Source organism: Cebus imitator, unplaced genomic scaffold (assembly GCF_001604975.1).
Source record: "Cebus imitator isolate Cc_AM_T3 unplaced genomic scaffold, Cebus_imitator-1.0 Scaffold334, whole genome shotgun sequence".
NCBI lineage: Eukaryota > Metazoa > Chordata > Mammalia > Primates > Cebidae > Cebus > Cebus imitator.
Genome location: NW_016107649.1, coordinates 2,264,682 through 2,287,042, shown reverse-complemented (window position 1 = coordinate 2,287,042; position 22,361 = coordinate 2,264,682). Strand labels below are relative to the sequence as shown.

General features: G+C 37.0%; 1 protein-coding gene across 1 annotated transcript in view; it reads right to left on the bottom strand.

Moving 5' to 3' along the window:
* LOC108286993 (CD2 associated protein) overlaps positions 1–22,361 on the bottom strand; it is a 149,978-nt gene that overhangs the window by 115,169 nt on the left and 12,448 nt on the right. The window contains exon 2 of the mRNA XM_017505165.2: positions 11,383–11,543. Coding sequence (XP_017360654.1) covers positions 11,383–11,543 — 161 coding nt within the window. The remainder of the gene's footprint in view (positions 1–11,382; positions 11,544–22,361) is intronic.

Below are 22,361 nucleotides of genomic sequence, written 5' to 3'. Positions count from 1 at the left end.
GCCTCCCAGGTTCAAACTATTCTCCTGCCTCAGCCTCCCAAGTAGCTGGGATTACAGACGCCCCCATCATGTTCAGCTAATTTTTCCATATTTAGTAAAGACGAGGTTTTATCATATTGGCCAGGCTGGTCTCAAACTCCTTACGTCAGGTCATCTGCCCACCTCGGCCTTCCAAAGTGCTGGGATCACAGGCGTAAGCCACTGTGCCCAGCCTACTATGCCATTTCTAATAGAAAATAATTTTTATAATTATGAGTACTTACACTGGGTAAACCTTACTTATGAGCATGATAAGCAACTGTTATAGATGTGATTACAAGGCTCACCATCTAGATTTTCCCTTAGAAAGACAGATTAGGTGTTTCTCTACTCTTCCTGCTAAATACAGTTTAAAGATCTGGACCTTCTATATGTAAAAAATAAATAATTAAATTTTGAAATGAAGGGATAGCTGCCAAGGATAGCAAGTTCCTCAGGATCTGAGGGACAACATGGCAGTGAGTTCACTAATCTTCTTTCTGCCTATATCCCAGCCTACGTACTGGAGAAGTCTGCAACCTGGAAATGCCAATACAAGAAGAAGGAAAATAAAATAAAACAAGAAAAGCCCACCAGTGTTAGCCCTAGCCAAATGACCAGGAAAACAGGCAGCCTGGCAAGACAGAGAGCTCTTAGACATAACCACTCTACTACAGTCAAACACCAAACGGGGAATAAAAAACAAAAAACTGTAACACCATTCCTACCCATGGTAGCAATGACCAAGTAGGGAACCTAGATTTCCATCCTGACCAAGCTGCAATAAGGCACCCCAATCAGCACCACAGATGCCATGTTTGCCCCCAACCACCACCCACCAGAAGCATGGGTGCCAGAAAAGGCCAAGTGTATACAGCCCAGACTTTCCTCCACACCAGGTGAAAACAAATCTTCTCCCTGCTGTCAATGTAGGCCATATGGAAAGCACTAATAAAGCACATCTGCCTCTCCAGTCAAGGTGGGTATCAGTGGAAACCTAGTGGGGATACCCTCTCCATTACTGTCAACAGAGGCCAAGTGAGGCACCGGACTTTGAGGCAACTCATTTTACTTTTTTTCAGCATAGATTCTCTCTTTAGGAAAATAAAGTTTACATTTAGATCCAAGGTCCTCAACCAATATTAATTGTTCTAGATATTTTTAGCACTAATACTTCTACCAGGACTTGAACACAAATCTTCAGCTTTTAATAATGAGGCCCCCCAGGTGTCTGCTTTATCTCCTGTCTCAGTAACTGAAACAACTTTCCATAGTCAATTTAGCCCCTTATCTACAATGAACTACTTTTTTCCCATTCCAAAGGACACAACAAAAAAAGATCATTTCCACGGACCATTTTTCTAAATATAAGACTTTAGTTCCACAGAAAAGACCTAACAAAATTAGTTTTGCCATTAGAACTTATACTCAAATCCTAATACACTAAAATCTTTTTACTATCTAGTTTAAGCAAATAGGCTAATCAAGCTAACTACTGGTTCCACATTTTGTCATTTTAATTATTTTTCTCTTCATTTTTCTGCTTCCTTGAAAGCTACTAATTTCTTTTAAAAGGGCAATTAGAAAAGTTCTGCCTTTTTTCCTGTTTTGTTGTTAATACTTGATGTAACAGTACCTGCCATATTACAGGCATCAAAAAATCCTGATGACTAATTTAATAATTTAGGTGATTTTCTTCTCCAATTTCTCCTCTCAGATATAAATGGGCAGTTCTTGAGAAAGAAAATAACAGGATGAAATAATAAATTCCACTACATATCTACAGGCAAGGAGTATACAAACAAAATCTAATTGCTACCAACAATCCTAATAGGTGAGATTCCCTGCTTTGACACAGAAAGAAGCCTCAGGCTCTAGAGTGAAGCAACTTCAGAAAGAACACACAATAGGTACTTGTGTGGATATAGTTGCAGGGGCATGAAGAAGTGGTCAGAAGAAGTCAAACAGAGGTCTACACATCCTGATTCTAAAGGCCGTATTCCTGTCACAGTGCCAAGCTAACTTCTTCCTGAAGTAGCTCTAGTATAGTAGTTGGAAACCCAAACCATCAGATGCAGCCTACCTTTCCTAATTTCAGGGATCCTTCTCAGAGGGAATTCATTCCTTATTTATTCTGCATTCCTCAGTGTTCTATAGGCAAAACTTGTCAGAAATGTTATTCTAGACCACCCAACTTAAAGTACCAATGTCATTTTCCCCCTCCCCATCATTTTTTGTTCAAAGCACTTATGGCTATCAAAAATTAACTTTATCCTATTTGTTTATTCTTTTACATATTTGTCTGCCCCCTCCCATTAGAATATAAACTCATTAAAAAAGAGTGAACTTATCTGTGTTATTCACAGTTGCGTCCCTGTCACCTACAAAAAGTCCTAGTACAAGGAATCTCAGTAAATATTTGAACAAGTAAATGAGTGGCAAATAGATAAGAATAAAACAATTGAATTGGAACACCAAGAGGCAGAGTATAGGGAGGGATATGCCACAGTTCTACGTTTCTTACTGAAAAATAGCACCACAGAGGGTACCTGAGGAATTCAGACTCTTATCAAGAATACTGAAGAGATCCACTATCTAAATAAAACTGAAAAGCCTGTCACAACTGTTGCAAAAAGCGACCTGTGGTTGATTTTTTAAAAGGTGTACATCAACTAGAACATCATACACTGGTGATGAAAATGTGAAATGTGACAATCACTTCAGAATGCAGTTTTGCAGTTTATTATATATCCCAGCAATCCCACTTCCAAGTATTACTCCAAAGAAATGAAAATGTATGTTCACACAGAGTGGTATATATCAATGTTTATGATAGTTTTACCCATGATATCCAGAAACTGGAAACAATCTAAATGTCCATCTACAGGTTAAAAACAGGATAAACACTGTGGTATACATAAAATGGAATGCTTCTTAGCAATAAAAAGAAACTAGTGCTACATTCCACATGGCTGAATCTCTAAAACATCATACAGAGCAGAGGAAAGCAGACACAGAAAAAGACAATCATCATTAATTATATTAAATTCTTGTAAAGGCACAACAAATCTAGAATGACAAAAATCGTATCAGTGGTTGCCACTAGCTTACAAGGCACAAATGCAATAGAACACAAACTTTTGCAGATAATGAATGTTCTAGTATCTTAATATTATGCTAGCTGCATAGGTATATACCTTTGTCAAAACTGACAGAACAAGACACTTAAAAATAGGTGTATTTTATTCTGTAAATCATAACTCAATATTCTGATTTTTAAAATTCAAATCTGATCATTTCACTGTTCTCTTTGAAGTCTCCCATTTTCCTGAGAATAAAGAGAGGGAAATCTCTGTAAAAACCCCAGTACATATACACACATAAACACACTTTAGGACACACATTCAACAACACTCCCCCAACAACACCTGACAAAAAAGTTTTACAAAACAATATTTAACCATCTACCTAGGGGATTAAACTGACATTTTCTATTCAACTTCATTCCAACCTATCTTATTTACGTAAAATGCTGAACACAACTCATTAAATTTAGTAAGCAGTTAACTCTGGACCAGGCACTATCTACTAGATTAAATGCTTAATGCATCACCTCATTGGATACTCATAACACTATAAGATAAATACTATTAATATCCTTTTTTTCAGCAGATAGAGGTGATAGTAAAAATCTCATAAATACTAAATAACTTACCAGAGAGACAAAAGTCTGCCAGGCTCCAAAGTCTAAACACCTAAACCATATACCAGAATGTCTATATCCATCAAAAGAAAGATATAAAGATAATAAAGAACTATCATGAAGACTTGACAACTGTTATTAGTCTGTCCCCGTGTTGCTATAAAGAAGTATCTGAGGCTGGGTAATTTATTTAAAAAGAGGTTTAGGGCCAGGCACAGTGGCTCATGGCTGCAATCCCAGCATTCTGGGAGGTCAAGGTAGGCATCAACTGAGCCCAGATATTCAAGGCCAGTCTGAGTAACATGGCAAACTCCGTCTCCACGAAAAGTAGAAAAAACATTAGCTATACACCTGTAGTTGCAGCTACTTGGCAGACTGAAGTGAGAGGATCACTTTAGCCCGAAAGCTAAAGGCTGCAGTGATTCACGATAGCACCACTGCACTCCAGCCTGGGTGACAGTGGGAGAACCTGCCTCAAAAAAAAAAAAGACATTTAATTGGCTCACAGTTCTGCAAGCTATACAAGCATGGCTCCAGCATCTCTTCCTGATGAGGGCCTCAGGAAGCTTCTTACCACAGCAGAAGAAGAAAGGGGAGCAGGCACATCACATAGTGAGAGCAGGAACAGGAGAAAGAAGAGGGAGGTTCTAAATTCTTTTAAATAACCAGATCCCAAGTAAACTGGCTGAGAATTCATTTATTACCAAGGGCATGGTGCTAAATCATTCATGACGGATCCACCCCCATGATTCAATCACCTCCCACCAGGTCCCACCTCCCACATTAGGAATCATATTTCAACATGAGATTTGGAGGGGACAACTATCAGCAACTAACTCATACTGGCACATATCAAAAACAACAAAACTGATATACACTGAAGTGCTGCACTAAATATAAAACCATATGCTACAATCTAACTTTAATAAAGAATAACAGTTAATTGTCTATGACTTTCCCATTTATATCTCAATTACTCTGAAACTAAAAATCTCAGCCTCCACTGTCCTTTCTGTTTTCTAACTTTTCATAGGCAAACTAAAACATCATTTCTCACTCACACTGAAAAAAAATGGGAAGTATATAAATGGGAAAATTTTTTTTTATCTGGTGTCATCTCTATATACAATACTTTCTGTTTCAGTATTACTGCCCAATTCTAACCAATTCAGGATCTTCTCTCAACCCAAATAAACAAGGCATCCACTACACATGATGAAAAGAACATCGTGAATACCACTCAACACATATACTTGGTGTGATAGGCATTAGTAATGCTCACTAGTGTTTCTAGTTCTACTTTCCTTTTGCATATATAGCAAGATCATATTTTTCTGACCCTTTGATGGTACACATGACCACATCATTGCTATGGCCAATGAAATGCAATCAAAAGTAATATGTATCACTTCCCCAGGGAAGCATTTACAACTGGAACATAATTTTCTATGCTCTGTTGCTCTGTCCTCAAAAATTACAAAAGCATAAATTGATAAGGACTTGCCACAAGACTAAAGCAGCCTAGAAGGTGTGCTACCACATGAAAAGCAGCACAGTGACTTGGCTAGCTGGACCAAACAAACTTTGCATGAAAGGATGTAGTGTTTCCTTGTGCTATGACGCCACTGAGATTTTGATGTTGGTACCACAATGTAAGCTATCCTGACTTACACAGTGAACTTCCTAATTTCCTTAAATTGTTTAATAAAATCTTGGTTTTCGGCAAAATTTCTAGAGATGGGGACAGAACACAATACCTAAACCATATACTAGAAACAACTATGTATTTCAAGCCCAGCTTCATTTTCTAATTACCTTTATTTTTTACTTTTTTTCCACATATTTGCATTCCATCTTTAGTCTTTGAAATTCTCTTATGTCAAATGTCTTTCTTCTGAAATTTCTTGAGTTTAGTTTTAAAGAAAGAACTGTAGTTGCATAAAATTGCAATTTGAGAAACAGCGATTGTTTTTTCCTTTTCCAGGGTCAAGTCTAAAAATGACCAAAAGTACTTTTAATTTTATAATTCGAAGATCTTTCAACTATGTTGACGCTATTGGGAAATTTCAATGACTAGGATTCATATCACTTTGCCCTTACAGACTCAAAAGCACAGGATGTTACAGAATGATCACATTTCTCTAATAACTAGCACATACCATGGATGCATTTATCATCTAAAAAGAGCCCTGACATTGGCCTGTCACAGAGCTAACTACTATCAAGTCTTTAGCCCATATTACCAGCAAGACTTTGGGTAAGAATGATACATTCCCCATACCTAACTTTCACAGATGTGAGAATAAAGTGAGATAATATATGTGAACATGGAAAGTATTCACACAGATATAAAGTGGTATTAGCCTATTATCTATCCCTTCATTTCCACTTTCAATGTAGTACTCTGATCTCTATTATACTTTATAGCCCTGGCTCTCTCCTCTGGCAAAGCTTTCCTTCTTATTGAGATTAATTTATTAAACAGTGTTAAACATCTTTAAACATCTTTAAAAATCTTCAAAATATACTGTAACCCCTACTTTAACCCATGCTTTTAGTATTAAATCCCATTACTCCACCATAAGAAAACTTTCATTTGGCCCAAGTAATCTGTCTAATTATTTTTTACCATAAATTATATAATACCTTTGCCAGACCTACAATGCACTCAGTACTCCTCTAATCTTCTACCTTAAGTACCAGTTAAGTGTTACTTTTTTTTTTTTTTAATCTGTCTCACTCTGTTACCCAGGCTGGAGTGCAATGGCGGGATCTTGGCTCACTGCAACCCCCGCCTCCCGGGTTCAAGCGATTCTCCTACCTCAGCCTCTTAAGTAGATGGAATTACAAGTGTGTGCCATCACACCCAACTAATTTTTGTATTTTAGTAGAGACTGGGTTTCACCATGTTGACCAGGCTTGTCTCGAACTCCTGACCTCAGGTGATCCACCCACCTCAGCCTCCCAAAGTGCTGGGATTACAGGTGTGAGTCACCCACTGCGCCTGGCCTAGTGTTACTTTTAATTCCATTTCTGAAATATATTTTTTCAAAGACTCTGTAGCACCTATCATCTTTATCACATTTGCCATTCAGTCATAAAAGGCATCACATTTTATCCTGTTTTTCTAGTTATTTCCCCCAATAAAATAAATTGTGGGAAAGATTCTTCTCACCACACCCCAAAATAGGTCATAGTCAACTGCTAAGCATTTGTTTAATGGAATGTGTTTATTTTGTTTTATCTCAATTACGAAATAGCAACTCTGAAGGCAAAGTGCCAAATACGAACCAGCTAAGACACTGATACTGAATCAAAGATACATCCACATATAAATCTTTATTCTCTACTTTAGTCTAAAATATCGAAGTTAAGAATGTAGTAATATCTGCTAAGTTAGTCTGGTTTCTCTTCAAATTTAGCTTACTTCTTAAACCTAACAAATTAATGAGGTATAGTTTATGATCTGTAGCTACAAAATAAAAATGGCTTTAAAAAAATAAATCGATGAGGTAGACTATTCACTATTTTTCCAAGTGAAAAACATTTAATCATACTAAACACAAATTTCTATCTAGAAATATCACTTGGAATTTTTGTTTCAATTTATCCTTTCTCCCCTGTGTATTTATTCAATCATTTATTTATATCAGTATGGACTCATGTATACTTAACGCTCTATTTTACAGAATAATCAAACACTAGATTATTTTTTTAAAACTTTTTTTTCTTTTTTTGACTCAGAGTTTCATTCTTGTTGCCCAGGCTGGAATGCAATGGCGCATTCTTGGCTCACTGTAACCTCCACCTGCTGGGTTCAAACGATTCTCCTGCCTCAGCCTCCTAAGTAGCTGGGACTACAGGTATGCGCCACCATACCCGGCTAATTTTTTGTATTTTTAGTAGAGACGGGGTTTCACCATGTTGGCCAGGATGGTCTCGATCTCTTGACCTCATGATCCACTGGCCTCGGCCTCCCAAAGTGCTGAGATTACAGGCCTGAGCCACTGCACCTGGTATACCTCAAACTGTACCCTCCTAAGACAGCAAATTTAATCAATATTGTGTGTCTTCTAACTGTTCCACCAACTGGTCATTTCCTATCCTTTCCTTCTCCTCAGAGCTCCCTATTCCCTGAGACGAAATGGTATTAAAATTTGACTAATAACCCTACAACAGCCTCTAATAGTCAAGTGAAAGAAGAATCACACATCTCTTGACTTAAATCAAAAGCTAGAAATGACTAACTTAGTGAGGAAGTAATGTTGAAAGCTGAGATAAGCCAAAAGCTAGGCTTTTGCACCAAACAGCCAAGCTGCAAATACAAAGACTAAGTTCTTGAAGGAAATATAAAAGTGCTACTCCAGTGAACACACGAATGATAAGAAAGTATAACAGTCTTATTGCTGATACGAAGAAAGTTTGAGGCCAGGCATGGTGGCTCACACCTGTAATCCTTGCACTTTGAGAGGCCAAGACAAGAGGATCACCTGAGGTCAAGAGTTCAAGACCAGCCTAGCAAACACGGTAAACCCCGTCACTACTACAAATATAAAATTTAGCCGGGCGTGGTGGCAGGCACCTGTAATCCCAGCTACTCAGGAGGCTGGGGAGGAGAATAACTTGAACCCAGGTGGCAGAGGTTGCAATGAACCAAGATAGTGGCACTGCACTCCACTCTGGGTGACAAAGCACGACTCCATCTCAAAAAAAAAAAAGGGGGGGGGGGAGTTTGAGTCATTAGAAGATCAAACCAGCCACAACTTCTCCTTAAGCTAAAGCCTAATCTAGAACAAGATCCTAAGACTCTTCAACTGTATGAATACAGAGGTCAAAAAGTTACAGAAGAAAAGTTTGAAGCTAGCAGAGTGGTTCATGAGGTTCAAGGAAAGAAGCCATTTCTATAACATAAAAGTGCAAGATGAAACAGCCAGTGCTGACAGAGAAGCTGCAGCAAGTTAACCAGAAGATCTAACTAAGATCACTGATGAAGGTGGCTACATGAAACAGATTTTCAATGGAGATGAAACCTTCTATTGGAAAAAGGTGCCACCTAGGACTTTCATAATTAGAAAGAAGTCAAATCCTAGCTTCAAATCTTCAAAGGACAGGCTGACTCTCTTGCTAGGGGCTAATGCAGCTGGTACTTTAAGTGGAAGTCAATTCTTACTCACCATTCTGAGAATCCTAGGATCCTTAAGAATAATGCTAAATCTATTCTTCCTATGCTCTATAAATGGAAAAACAAAGCCTAGATGACAGCACATCTATTTACAGTATGGTTTATTGAGTACTTTAAGCCCACTGTTGAGACCTACTGCAGAAAGAAAGATTCTTTTCAAAATACTAATGCATATTGATGATGCATCTGATCACCCAAGAGCTCTGTTGGAAATATACAAGGAGATGAATGCTGTTTTCATGCCTGCTAACATAATATTATTTTGCAGCTCATTGATCAAGGAGTATTTCAACTTTTATGTATTCCTATTTTAGAAGGCTATTGTTGCCACAAATAGTGAGTCTTCTGCTCAATCTGGGCAAAGTAAATTGAAACCCTTCTGGAAAGATTTCTAGAGTCACCATTCTAGACGCCAACAAGAACATCTGTGATTCATGAGAGGAGGTCAAAATATCAACATTAATGGGAGTTTGGAAGAAACTGATCACAACCCTAAAGGATGACTTTGAAGGGTTCAAGCCTAAGTGGAGGAAGTAACTGAAGATGTGGTGAAAATAGAGAACTAGAATGAGAAGCGGAGCATGAAGATGTGGCTGAATTACTGCAACATTAAGACAAAATTTGAACAGATGAGGAGTTGCTTCTTATGGATGAGGAAAGAAAGTGGCTTCTTGAGACGGAATCTACTCCTGGTGAAGATGCTATGAATATTGTTGAAACAACAACAAAAAATTCAAAATATTACATAAACTTCATTGACAAACCAGAAAGAGGGTTTCAAAGAACTGACTACAATTTGAAAGAAGATCTATTGCAATTAAAATGCCATCAAACAGCGTCACATGCTACAGGGAAATATTTCATTAAATGAGCAAACTGATGTGGCAAACTTCATTGTTGTCTTATCTTAAGAAACTGCTACAGCCACCCCAGCCTTCAGCAACCACTAAGTCGACAGTCATGAACATTGAGGCAAGAACCTCCACGAGCAAAAAGATGGTGACTCACTGAAGGCTCAGATGATTGTAAGCAATTTTTAGCAATATTTTAAAATTAATGTATCCACATTGCTTTTTTTATATAATGCTATTGCATTCTTAATACAATATAGTATAAACATAACTTTTACATCACTGAGAAATCAAAACATTCACATGACTCACTTTATTGAGATATCTAGTCTATTGTGACATTTGCTCTACTGTGGTGGTCTGGAATTTAACCTGCAAAATCCCCAAGGTACCCCTATAACAGAATAAAATACAGTCGGCCCTCCATATCCGCAGGCTCCACAACTGTGGACTGGTCAACTGAGATACTGCATAACAACTATTTACTGTATTAGGTATTATAAGTAACCTGGAGACTATTTAAAGTATATGGGACAATGTGCATAGGTTATATGAAAATACTATGTCATTTTATATAACAAGATCTGAGCACCTGCAGATTTTGGTATCCACAGCTGTTCCAGGATACTGAGAGACTATGAACTGTATGTATTCACACTTGGAGGTGAAACTACAACTAAAATAAACACAAGTTTATTCAGGAAATAAATATTAACTATACATCCATTCTGTGCAGGGGGTATTCTGCTAAACAACTACTGTCCAAGAGCTGGAAAACCAAATGAGACACACACTCTAGCCTTCCTAGAAGAACTCATAATCTAATGAGGCCAGGGAATGAGGCTCAATGTAAGAAAACTAACACATAGAAAACAAGAAAATTATAAGTGATATGTAAATACACAAATATTTTTTACTTTTTTTTTCCTTATCTAAACTGCTGAGAACTTTATAAGTTTGAAACTGATAAAAGAATCCTAAAGATTGTTTTCTGGCATAAGTCACTAGAATATTTACTAAAAAAGGAATGTTTGGTAGCAGCTGAAGAAGACCATTTGGCAGATAACTGCTACGATGCTGAACACGAAAAGTAAGATCAAATACATTTTGTTGTTGGAAAAGCAACAAAATACAATGAGAAGACCAGTGAGGCTACTGTCCCAGGCTTCAGTTCAAAGTTGGTCTTCTTAGCTAACCACCAGTGGACAAAATCACTCATTCTCTTAATCAAAATGTCAAGATATTTAAAATGGGGCTATTATCTGTTGTAACTATTTCACAAGAATACTGTAAGCTCAAATGAGAATATATACAGTAAGCCTGTTTCATAAATTACTACGTGCCACCCAAATGAAAACTATTATTTATTTTAAAACAATCGGTAATCAGGAAGATACACACAAACATATGCAAGCATATATACACAAATATATACATAGAGCATTACTCTCCAGCAGAACACAGAACAATGATATCCATTAGAGAGGTACCTGGACTCTATTTTCTTGAAATGTTATGGAGAAAACATTTATCTAAAACATTTTAATTTTAAAAGAATATCTATTTCTTAACATTTAAAGATTAAATTCTATGAAGCAACAGCCAGAAATTTAACTGAAAACACTTACCTTAACAAAATTATCAGGGAACATTCCTCTTCTCCCATTTAGTTCTCCTTCTAGCCATCCTTCCTCCTGTAGCTTTTTCACATTCCTGATGACTTCTCCAACTCGAATAGTTAATTCATCATCATGTACAGCATCATAGTCATACTCCACAATATAGTCAACTAATAAAGGAAGAAAAATGAAATGGCTAAAATCTAATTCACAAAATACTATATATTAACTTTAAGAGATTTGTTTAGCAACAATATTTAATACTACAAAGACATCTGCACGGCTTATTTCAATTACTTTAAATATTTGGCTACATCAGCAAATTTCTTGAATACTTTGGTATAGCGTACAATACAACTATTAAGTGGGAGCCTCAAAAGAAAAATAATGCATAATTCATGCCATCAGACACTCTTACAATCACATGCATACTCTATGTAGCAGACAGACTCTGAGGTGGTCTCCATGATCCCCACTTCCCAGCATACATGTCCTTATATAATTCCCTCTTTGAGTGCCAATGTGACCTGTGATTGACTTCTAACCAAAAGAATGTGACAGCAGGGCGTAATGTCTCATGCCTATAATCCTAGCACTTTGGGACACCAAGGCTGACTGATCGCTTAAACTCAGGAGCTCAAGACCAGCCTGGGCAACATGGCAAAACCACGTCTCTACAAAAATACAAAAACTCTAGCCAGACATGGTAGTGTGCACCTACAGTCCCAGCCACTTGGGAGGCTAAGGTGAGGACATTTTTTGACCCAGAAGGTTGAGGCATCAGTGATCCAAGACTGTACCACTGTACTCCAGCCTAGGCAAGANAAAAAAAAAAAAAAAAAAAAGAAGAAGAAGATGACAAAGACGATGAGTTGTACATTATTATGTAAGACTGTAATGTCCACCTTAATAGGAGACTTTTTCCCTTGCTGGCTTTGAAGACACAAGCTGCTGTGCTGTAAGCTAACCTAAGGAGAGGGCCACAAACAAGCAACTTAAGGGTCTCTGACTGACATGAGAAAACTGAGGCCTAACTTCAACAACCCAAAAGTAAATGAATGGTAAGAACAAACACATGAGCTTGGAAGCAGATCCTTCCCCAGTAGAGCCCCAAATGTGAACCCAACCCTGGCCAACATCTTCACTGCATCCTTGCAAAGGACCCAGCTGGCCATGCCCAGATTCTTAAACCACAGAAACTATTAGATAATAAATATATATAGTTCTAAACTACTAAGTTTGTTACTACTTTATGTAAAAACAGAAAACAAACTCTAAAATGAAGATTAATATGTATTTATTTTACCTCTTTTAATAAGAGGATCTTAGATTACAGGATCACATATGCATATTATTAATATTTTACAAGGTTCAATTTTTAAAAAACAGTAATAGCTTTCCTGCTCAAGATAGCAGACTAGCCATATCCCCATTCATCTTTTCTTCCTCCTACAAGACTGATTAAAACACACACACACACACACACACACACCCCAACCACACCAACAATCACAACCACACCCAAAAAAAAAAAAAAAAGTGAGTATGGCCAGACACTGTTGTTTGTTAAACCAAGAGCCATTCGCACACTGCCCATTCCCCTCCTTCCTTTCTAATAGAACCTTAATTTTGTTCAGTATTTTGAGACCCTGTATTTTACAGGCAAAGATTCTCTCGGCCCCAGGGAGTTACATCTTCACTAGTCTAAATCTGTACTTCTCAGATACTTATTACAATCAGGTCATCTGAAAAATCTTGTGTTTAAATGCCAACTCTAGTTGAGTAGGTGCCAGGATATCTAACTGTCAAAGAGGCAAAGGTCTAGAGATAGCCTATTTATAGCAATCTTAATCACATACAATTAAACATACACACTGAATGGTTTTCAAATAAGCATGGGATGAATGAATTCTTTTTACTTTTTATTTTGTAATAGAGACGGGATCTCGCTATATTGCTCAGTCAGCTCTCAAACTCCTGGGCTCAAGTGATCCTCCCACCTGGACCTCCCAAAGTGCTAGGATTACAGGTGTGAGCCACCATGCTCAGCCTGAGGTGAATGAATTCTAACTTTCTTCTGGGAAGGTTTTGTTTGACCTTAAAAACAAAACACAAGGAAGAAATGGCCTCCTGCAGACTCTGAGTGTTCTTTAATGAGAATTTGATATCCATAATTGCTCTAACCACTTGAGAAAAATAGTAGATAACCGATTAACATGGAAAAGAAAAAAGATAAAAATAACCTGGATCTTTGCAGGATTGATCAAACTGCTAGATTAACCAAGCTATAACTATAATTCCTTCAGATTTGTTACATGAAGTAGTTTCTTAACTTTTAAATAAATTTTAGAGTTGATTTCTATTTGCAGCTGAAAACATCCCAACATAAGGGACCCAGCAGGAAATTTTAACAAATGTCTAATAGTGGATGCACAGCTGATAAAGCCAAGAAGAGGAAGCCTAGAGAACTTGGAGCTATCAGTGAGATACCAAACTGCTCTACAGACCCCCAAAACACCAGAAATTCAGAAAATGTAGACTCACATGAAATGCATGTAGGGCTGAAATAGAGAAATTACTCAATCTCTAAATCAACCACAATAATTCAATCAGTAATATGCTAAGTAGCATGGCATTTTCCTTCCAAGGCAAAAAACTGAAGGGTTAATCTACAAAAAAATTAAAAAATAGCTTGTGGAAATTAGTACAGCTATTATGGATTAATGCTGGTTTCTCAGAGCAATGAATACTGAGAAATGCAGAGGACTCCCAAAGCAATGGGCAGTTCTTGACCTGATAATGGAGGAAAAAAAAAAAAAAAAACAAAAAAAAAAAAAAAAAAAAAAAAAAAAAAAAAAAAAAAAAAAAACCTCAACTCCTGTCAGGCATGGTGGCTCATGCCTATAATCCCAGCACTTTGGGAGGCTGAGGCAGGCAGATCATGAGGTCAGGAGATCGAGACCAGCACGGCCAATATGGTGAAACCTTGTCTCTTTTGTATTATTGTAAAAGTACAAAAAACTAGCCGGGCATGGTGGCGCATGCTAGTCTCAGCTACTCAGGAGGCTGAGGCGGAAGAATCACTTGAAGCTAGGAGGCGGAGTTTGCAGTGAGCCCAGATCACGCCACTGTACTCCAGCCTAGGTGACAGAGTGAGACTCCATCTCAAAGAAAAAACCACCTCTTAACTCTTACCCATATAAACAGAGTTCCCAATTCGCTTTTTATTCATTTATTATTTACTCTCAAAATGAGCAGACAATAACTGAAAAACTACTCAGAGGAAGTTACAGGGTGGGGAGTAACAAAAGAGATGAGAGAATGGTTACATGCAGGGAGGCTAATCGAATTGTAAATATATGAGGGGTAATGGGAGTCAAGTTTCTCTATGTCAGAGAAAGGAGTTGCAAACGTATATGAAAAAAGCTACTTTCAATCCTGTGATATTGAACTGTAATTAGCGGTATCAGCATGAAGTTAACAGTTTTCAATACATAGACATGGAGAAATAAATAGATATAAATATACGTATATGTAGATACACATATATTCATCACACACAGACACACACACACACACATACATACCTAAGCTCTGTACAATGAATGGACCTGAAACCAGCAACATTCCAATGGCAATGAGCAAACCAAATGCCAAGACTTCATAAATACCACCTACTACTAAAAGGAAACAGGAAACTTTAGGAAAATGGCCAATTCCAGGGCTAGACAGGAAAAGTATAAGATTAGCCTGGAACATTTTGTTGTGCCAGAAAATAAGGAAGTTGTCAAATAAATGAAGTAGTATCAAACTGGTCCAGAGAAGTGATATCAAAAGGGCTCTACTGGCCAATTAAGGACATTTTGAGCATCAAAATAATGAAATTAAAAGAATATACCCCACTGAATAAAATAAGCCATGAGTCCATACAGATTATAAATCAATATTAATTTATTAAATGTTATAGTTGTATTGTGATATGGTCCTGGTTTATAGAAAATACACTCTAAAATACTTGGATAAAAGGTATCAGGAAAAAATTATTTGTACTGTACATCTAACATTTCTACAATTTAGTGATTATTTCAAAATAAAAAAGTTAAAATACATGCACAAATGTGTATCCTCAAGACATGTAAAGTTTCTAAACTAAAAGAACGCTATAAAATAAGAAGTGAGAATATTAAAATGTTTTTAAAGTTTATGTCTTCCAAAATATTTTACTGTTTTTTTTTTTTGACGAGGTGGAGACAAATCCAAGAAAACGTTACAAAACAGTTAAAACAAAAGCACACAAAAAAAATATGAAAATAAGAAAAAGACACAATCAATCCAACATCCAATTAACAGAAATGAAATGAGGAGGAAAAAAAATGGAATTAACAATGAAATAATATAAGAAAATAATCCTAAAACAATCTTCAAAAAGAAACAGGTCTGTGAGAATCCAATGAAATAATAAATTTTTTAAAATGTTCATATTGGGTGAAATTTCACATTAACAATAAACAGATCCTAGAAAGCTTACAGGAAATAGAAATTTCATCAACAAAAGATTGAGAATCCTTTTGGAACACTTCTCATTGGCAATACTGGATTCTACAAGAAGAAAAATTAAAAATCACTGAAGTATTAAAAGAAAATTAATTGCATACTCTGCCAAATCAGCACACAAGCATAGGATACATTTTCACACATGCAACAATAAAGAAAATTAACTCCCACATATGAAATTGCATAATGTTATACAGCAAAATTAAAATATGAATCAAAACAGAGGAAGATATGAAATCCAAAAAACAGTGGTGCCAACCTCAGAATAAAATAAGTGCCAAATTTGCAACTGTGCAACAAATCTAAGGAACAAACAGTATAGACTAAATGGAGAGAAAAAGTTCTAGGAGGTATGGCAAAACAGCATGGGGTACAAACTATGAAACTGTATACTATCCTTACAAATCTGGAACTCAGAGACAAGAAAGTCAGTTAAGGACAAAAAAACTAAAGATGATTAGAAACGCTTAGAAAGGCAAAGAACTGTACAATGCTGAAAATATAATTGGCTGGGTGCAGTTGCAGCTCACATCTGTAATCCCAACACTTTGGGAGGTTGAGGTCGGTGGCTCTCTTGATCCCAGGAGAGTTCAAGACCAGCCTGGGCAACATGGCAACCTCCATCTCTACAAAAAAATACCGGGAAAAAAAAAAGTAGTCAGAAGCAGTGATACGCGCCTATAGTTCCAGCTACCTGGAAACCTGAAGTGAGAGGATGGCTTGAGTGAGAGAATAGCTTGAGCCCAGAAGGCGGGGGTTGAAATGAGCAGAGATCCTACCACTGCATTCCTCTGGGCAACAGAGCAAGACAGAAAGGACAGAATGGAAAAGGAAAAGGAAAGGGGAAGGGGAAGGAAAGCAAAAAAAGGAAAACTATAATCATCATATATACTACTTGGTTTCACATTAACAATAACATTACGTGGTTATAATAATGTGAAAGTAATTATTTTAACTTTGATAAATTATTGTACAGCAAAACAAAAGGACTAAATTATAGTTGTAGAACAATATAAATGTTAACAGTCTTGGTATTATAAGGGATAATAATTCTTAAAAAGAACTGAGAGAGGAAGGTTGGTAAAGGAAAGAGTAAAGGGACAAATATTGTTATCATAAAGTACTAAGTCCACAAATATTCTTATTAGTTGCTAGAAACAAAAAATAAAAGTACAAAACCTTAATATGTCTGAATATAGAGAAAACATGTGAGACTATAAATAAGGAAGCTAACTCTTTTCAAGTTAAAAATAAACCAAAATCAACAACAGAAACAAATTATTTAAAAATATGAAAGCCAAAAAATTAAGGCAGATAGATTTAGACAGTGGTTTCCCTACGGAAAATCAGAATAGGAGCAGAGAACAATAAGGCAAGGAAATAGCGTTTATCACTCTAAGTCATTTAATATTTTTTATATTTGCATATCATGTGCAGGAATTACTTTGGTAAGATTTTGAAGCAGTAAATATTAAAGTGGCTTGTTCAATATTATAGCAAAAATTTTTATACAACCACATAACTGCATATATGTGTGATAATTACGAAGTTCATTGAGTCAAAGAAAATCTATTTTATTTCCCTTAGAGAAAACACCATAGGGTAAATAGGGTTGAATTCCCTGCTCTTTTAAACTTATTCATAATTAAGTTTGTAATAGTAAACTGCAAAAAGTAAAAGACAAAGGGAAAAAAAACTCAAAAAAAAAAACAAAAAGAAGTTATCAAAGAAGCAACATTTAGACTAATGCATGACTTAGCAGCAACAATGGAAGCCAGAAGGCAGCAGACTAGTATCCTAAATGTGCAAAAGAAAATAACTACAAACCTTAAACTCTCTATACCTGAGAAAACATTTTTAATAAAATGAAGAAAAAATAAAGACAGTTCTGACAAATCAGAAGTGGGACTTTGCTACACTAAAAGAAAACTGTGATGGATGGTCTCAGAGAAGAGCAAAGGAAATAAAAAAGATTCAATATGATGTATCAGCAATACAGAAAGGAAAGCAAAAACAAAAGTAGTAAGTATATAGGTATACAAACACTGAATAAAAATAAAAACAGTAACATCATATAGGATATTAAAAATATAGAAAGATTAAAATAACAGAACCACTAACAAAGTTGAGGAGTTAAAACCGTTCCAAGATCCTTGTATGGTATAAGAGAGTAAAGTTATTAACATTAGATTTTTACAAGTTGAGAATGCATGTAGTAATCACTAAAATAACAGAAAAAGCATTAAAACACCAAATATTGTGAGGAGGAAGAATAAACAAGCTTTTAAAACACGTAACTGGCAGTTTCAGCTCCAACATGTAAAAAGCTTTAAAGTCATCATTCCCACCCTTACAACAAGAAAAAGGCTAAACCAACTGAAAATCAATTAATTTCCTTGGACCCATTAGAAAATTGAGGATACAGAGCAAACCACCACCTAAGAATACAGAAAGGCAGGTAAAGCCAGACAGTCACCACCGAGATCTATTTATTACCTAGATTAGAAACTGCTGGAGCCATAAATTAGCAGGAACACTGTTAGTCTCCTAGAGCAGTTGTAACAAACCACCACAAAGTGCGTAGCTTGAAAGAAGAGAAATTTATTCTCTTCTTTCCGGAGGGCAGGGGGAAAAATCAAGGTATCTGCAGGGTTGGTCCTTTCTGGAGACTCTAAAGAATCACTCCATCCCTCTATCTGGTTTCTGGTGGCTGCCAGTAATCTTCAGCATTCCTTTGTTTACATAATTCCAATCTCTGCCTCTTCTTGACATGACATTCCCGCTGTTATGTGTCCATCTCAAATTTCCCCCTCTCCTCTTTTCCAAGTACGCCAGTGACTCAATTATTAAGGATTTCCTCATCTTGAAATCCTTAATCACATCTGAAAAGACCTTCCCTCATCCCTCCCTCCCTACCCCCCAGCCCCGCCTCTTTCGAGGTAAGGTCTTACTCTGCCACCCAGGCTGAAATGCAGCGGAGTAATTTCAGCTCACTGCCACCCCCACCTCCCAGGTTCAAGTGATCCTCCCACCTCTATCTCCTGAGTAGCTGGGACTACAGGGGTGCACCATCATGCCTGGCTAATTTTTTGAAATTTTTTGTAGAGACATGGTCTCATTATATTGCCTAGACTTGTCTCAAGTGATCCTCCCACTTTGGCCCCCCAAAGTACTGAGACTACAGGTGTCAGCCAGCATGCCCAGCAAACTATTTCTACATAATGTAACATTTACACACATGAAGGGTTAGGACGCAGACATACCTTTTTTGGGGACAAAGATTCAATCCAGTACAAGCACTTAAATGGTAATTTTGATGATTTGTTGGAGATGGACTGTGGAATAGCATGAAAGTGGGAAACTCCTAGGGGACTGCTGTCCTATAGGAGAGTCCCCACACTTTTGTGGGTTTTATGGTACTGCCAGATTCTCACAGTGAAGAGCCAAGGATCCCTTTATAGTTTTGGCAAGGAGGAAAAGAAAAGTAACCACTGTGAAATACAGCCTGAGTATTCTCTGTAACAAAGGCCTACACGCCAGGGGAAAGACTGCCAGAGGGTTTATATCACCTAGGAATGGGAATTTACCTGATTCTAGTCTACTCCACAGCTCCAAGGCATCAATCCACAAAAAAACAGAGATTTAATTATTAAGATTATAGTATACTTCCCTTCTCCCACATGCTACCATCACATCAGTGAGGCTCCAGTATTTACAGCTGAAAGAGCTGCAAGACGCAGATTCTATCTGAGAAAGAGTTCTTAGGGAAACCCAAAGAAAGCAAGGAAGACAAAAACAAAGACATGACAGGAATGTGAACCCTCTGGCACCTACAGCTAGAGCAAACATTAAACACAGTCCAACTCCTAGGCAGATAAATATAAAGCCTCACACTAAAGATTTAACTACTATTACCTAATATATCATTTCCAGCCTTGAAAAAAATTTCAAGTCATGCTAAAAAGGCAAGAAAACACAAGTCTAAAGAGACAAAGTAAGCATTTGAACCAGACTCAGATATAAGACTTTTTTTAAATTATCAGATAACAAATTTAAAATAACTATATTAATATGTTAAGGGTAATAATATAAAAAGCTAGCAACATGCAAGAAAAAATGAATATGGTAAGCACATAGAAACTCTAGAAGAGAAACAGAAGGAAAATTGGGACTCAAAAACACTATAACTGTGATATTGTGCTGGCCTAGAGCCAGAACCAGAGCAAAACTATTTTATAAAATGCAAAACTGTTTTTAGATAAGTTGAAATGGCTGCCCCATTCTCCTCACAATAACTACTGTCCTTGGCCTCTGTAAATAGAACTGCCAGTTTGTTCTTCAAAACTATGTAAAGCTGCTTACCTTTTCTTATCAGTAACTGCTCTCTGTGGCCCTAATGTGACAGGCAAGCAGTCCTAACCCATGCCATCTTGGCTCCTGCGACTTGTAATAAGTAACTAAGGTCTGTGATTTCCACCTTAACCAGATAATGTGTAAACAAATGTTTATCTTGACTTCTGTAAACCACTTAAGTAACAAACGGAATGACAAAAGTCCCCATCCCTTGGAATGTCCGGGAACCCCCACCTTCATCTCTGCCCAGGAGGTAATTTACAAAATCCACTAGCCCTCGGAATGTCTGAAGCCTTTTCATCCCCATCCCTGCCCCTCACCCCCACTCCCAAGGTGGTTTCTCGTGTATAAAAAATCGTGGCAGCCTCCTGTTGCCGCCACAGGCTGGAGAGACGTGAGTCCTCTGTGGTCGCCGGCATAAATAAATGACCCTGCAATCTGGCATACTTTTGTCTTGTGGTAACTTTCTACGCTCCGGTCAAATACAACATAACAAATAATCAATACCACTGATGCATTCATCAGTGGACTATACATAGCCAAGGAAAGAATCAGTACGCTTGAAGAGAGGTCAAAAGAAATCTCCGAAACTGAAATGCAAAACGAAAAAGAATTATAAACAACAAAAAAAAACAAAAAACCCCCAGACAGAACATCCAAGAACTGTGAAAAATTTCAAGAGGTATAAGCACACATAATTGGAATTCCAGAAGAAGGAGGAAAAACCGAGCAGAGGAAATATATGAAATAATAATGGCTGAGAATTTTCCAAAAATAAGGTATACCAAACCAGACATTTGGAAAACTAAGAGAACAAAAGACAAAGAAAACCTTGAAAGAAGCCATCACAAACTAACACCCTACCTATTGAGGAACAAGGATAAGAATAACAGCAGGCTTCTCATTAGAAAACATGAAGGCAGGAAAGGATGGAATGAAATATTTAAAACACTGGAAAAAAAAAAAAAAACCTTGAAATCTGTATCTAGCAAAATTATCCTGCAAAGGGAAAGAGAAATAAAGACTTTTTCAAATAAAAGCAAGAATTCATTGCCAACAGACCCGCCATGAAAGAAATGTTAAAGGAAGTTCTTCAGAGAAAACGAAATAATATAGGTCAGAAACGCAAATCAATATGGAGAAGGAGCATAGAAAGAATAAATGAAGATAAAACAAAATACTTTATTTTTTTATTCTTAATTGATCTAAAAGATAACTGCTTAAAAGTCATAATAGTAACCACGCATTGCATGATTATAGCATATGAATAGGTGAAATTAACGAATGTCTTAAGGGACAATAAGGAATATTCTATGGTACCAGCGCTACACATGAAGTGTTGCAGTGTTACTTAAAGCTGAATTTGGTCGGGCGCAGATGGCTCACACCTGTAATCCTAGCACTCTGGGAGTCCAAGGTGGGTGGATCATGAGGTCAGGAGTTTGAGAGCCGCCTGGCCAACACAGTGAAACCCCATCTCTACTAAAACTACAAAAAAATTAGCCAGGCACTGTGGCAGGCATCTGTGACCCCAGCTACTTGGGAGGCTGAGGCAAGGAGAATCGCTTGAACCTGGGAGGCAGAGGTTGCAGGCGCCACTGCACTCCAGTGCAAGACTCTGTCTCAAAAAAAAAAAAAAAAAAAAAAAAGCTGAATTTAACATTAGTTGTAAATACATACTGCAAACTCCAGGGCAAGCACTAAAAATAAAAATTAAGTATAATTGAAATGTTAAGAGGACATAAATGGAATCTCATCAAATGCTCAGATAAAACAAAAAAATGGGGGGAAAAAAATAAATGGAACCAAAAACTGTTATTTGAAAACATCAATAAAATCAGTAAATCTCTAGAAAGAATGACCAAGGGGAAAAATAAAATAAAACCAGAAGGCCCAAATTACCAGTATCAGGAATAAAAGAGTGAATATCTCTACAGACCTTATATTCATTAAAATAATAAGGAAAAACCATAAACAAGAATATACATATAAAGCCGGGCGCAGTGGCTCATGCCTGTAATCCCAGCACTTTGGGAGGCTGAGGTGGGTGGATCACCTGAGGTCAGGAGTTCAAGAGCAGC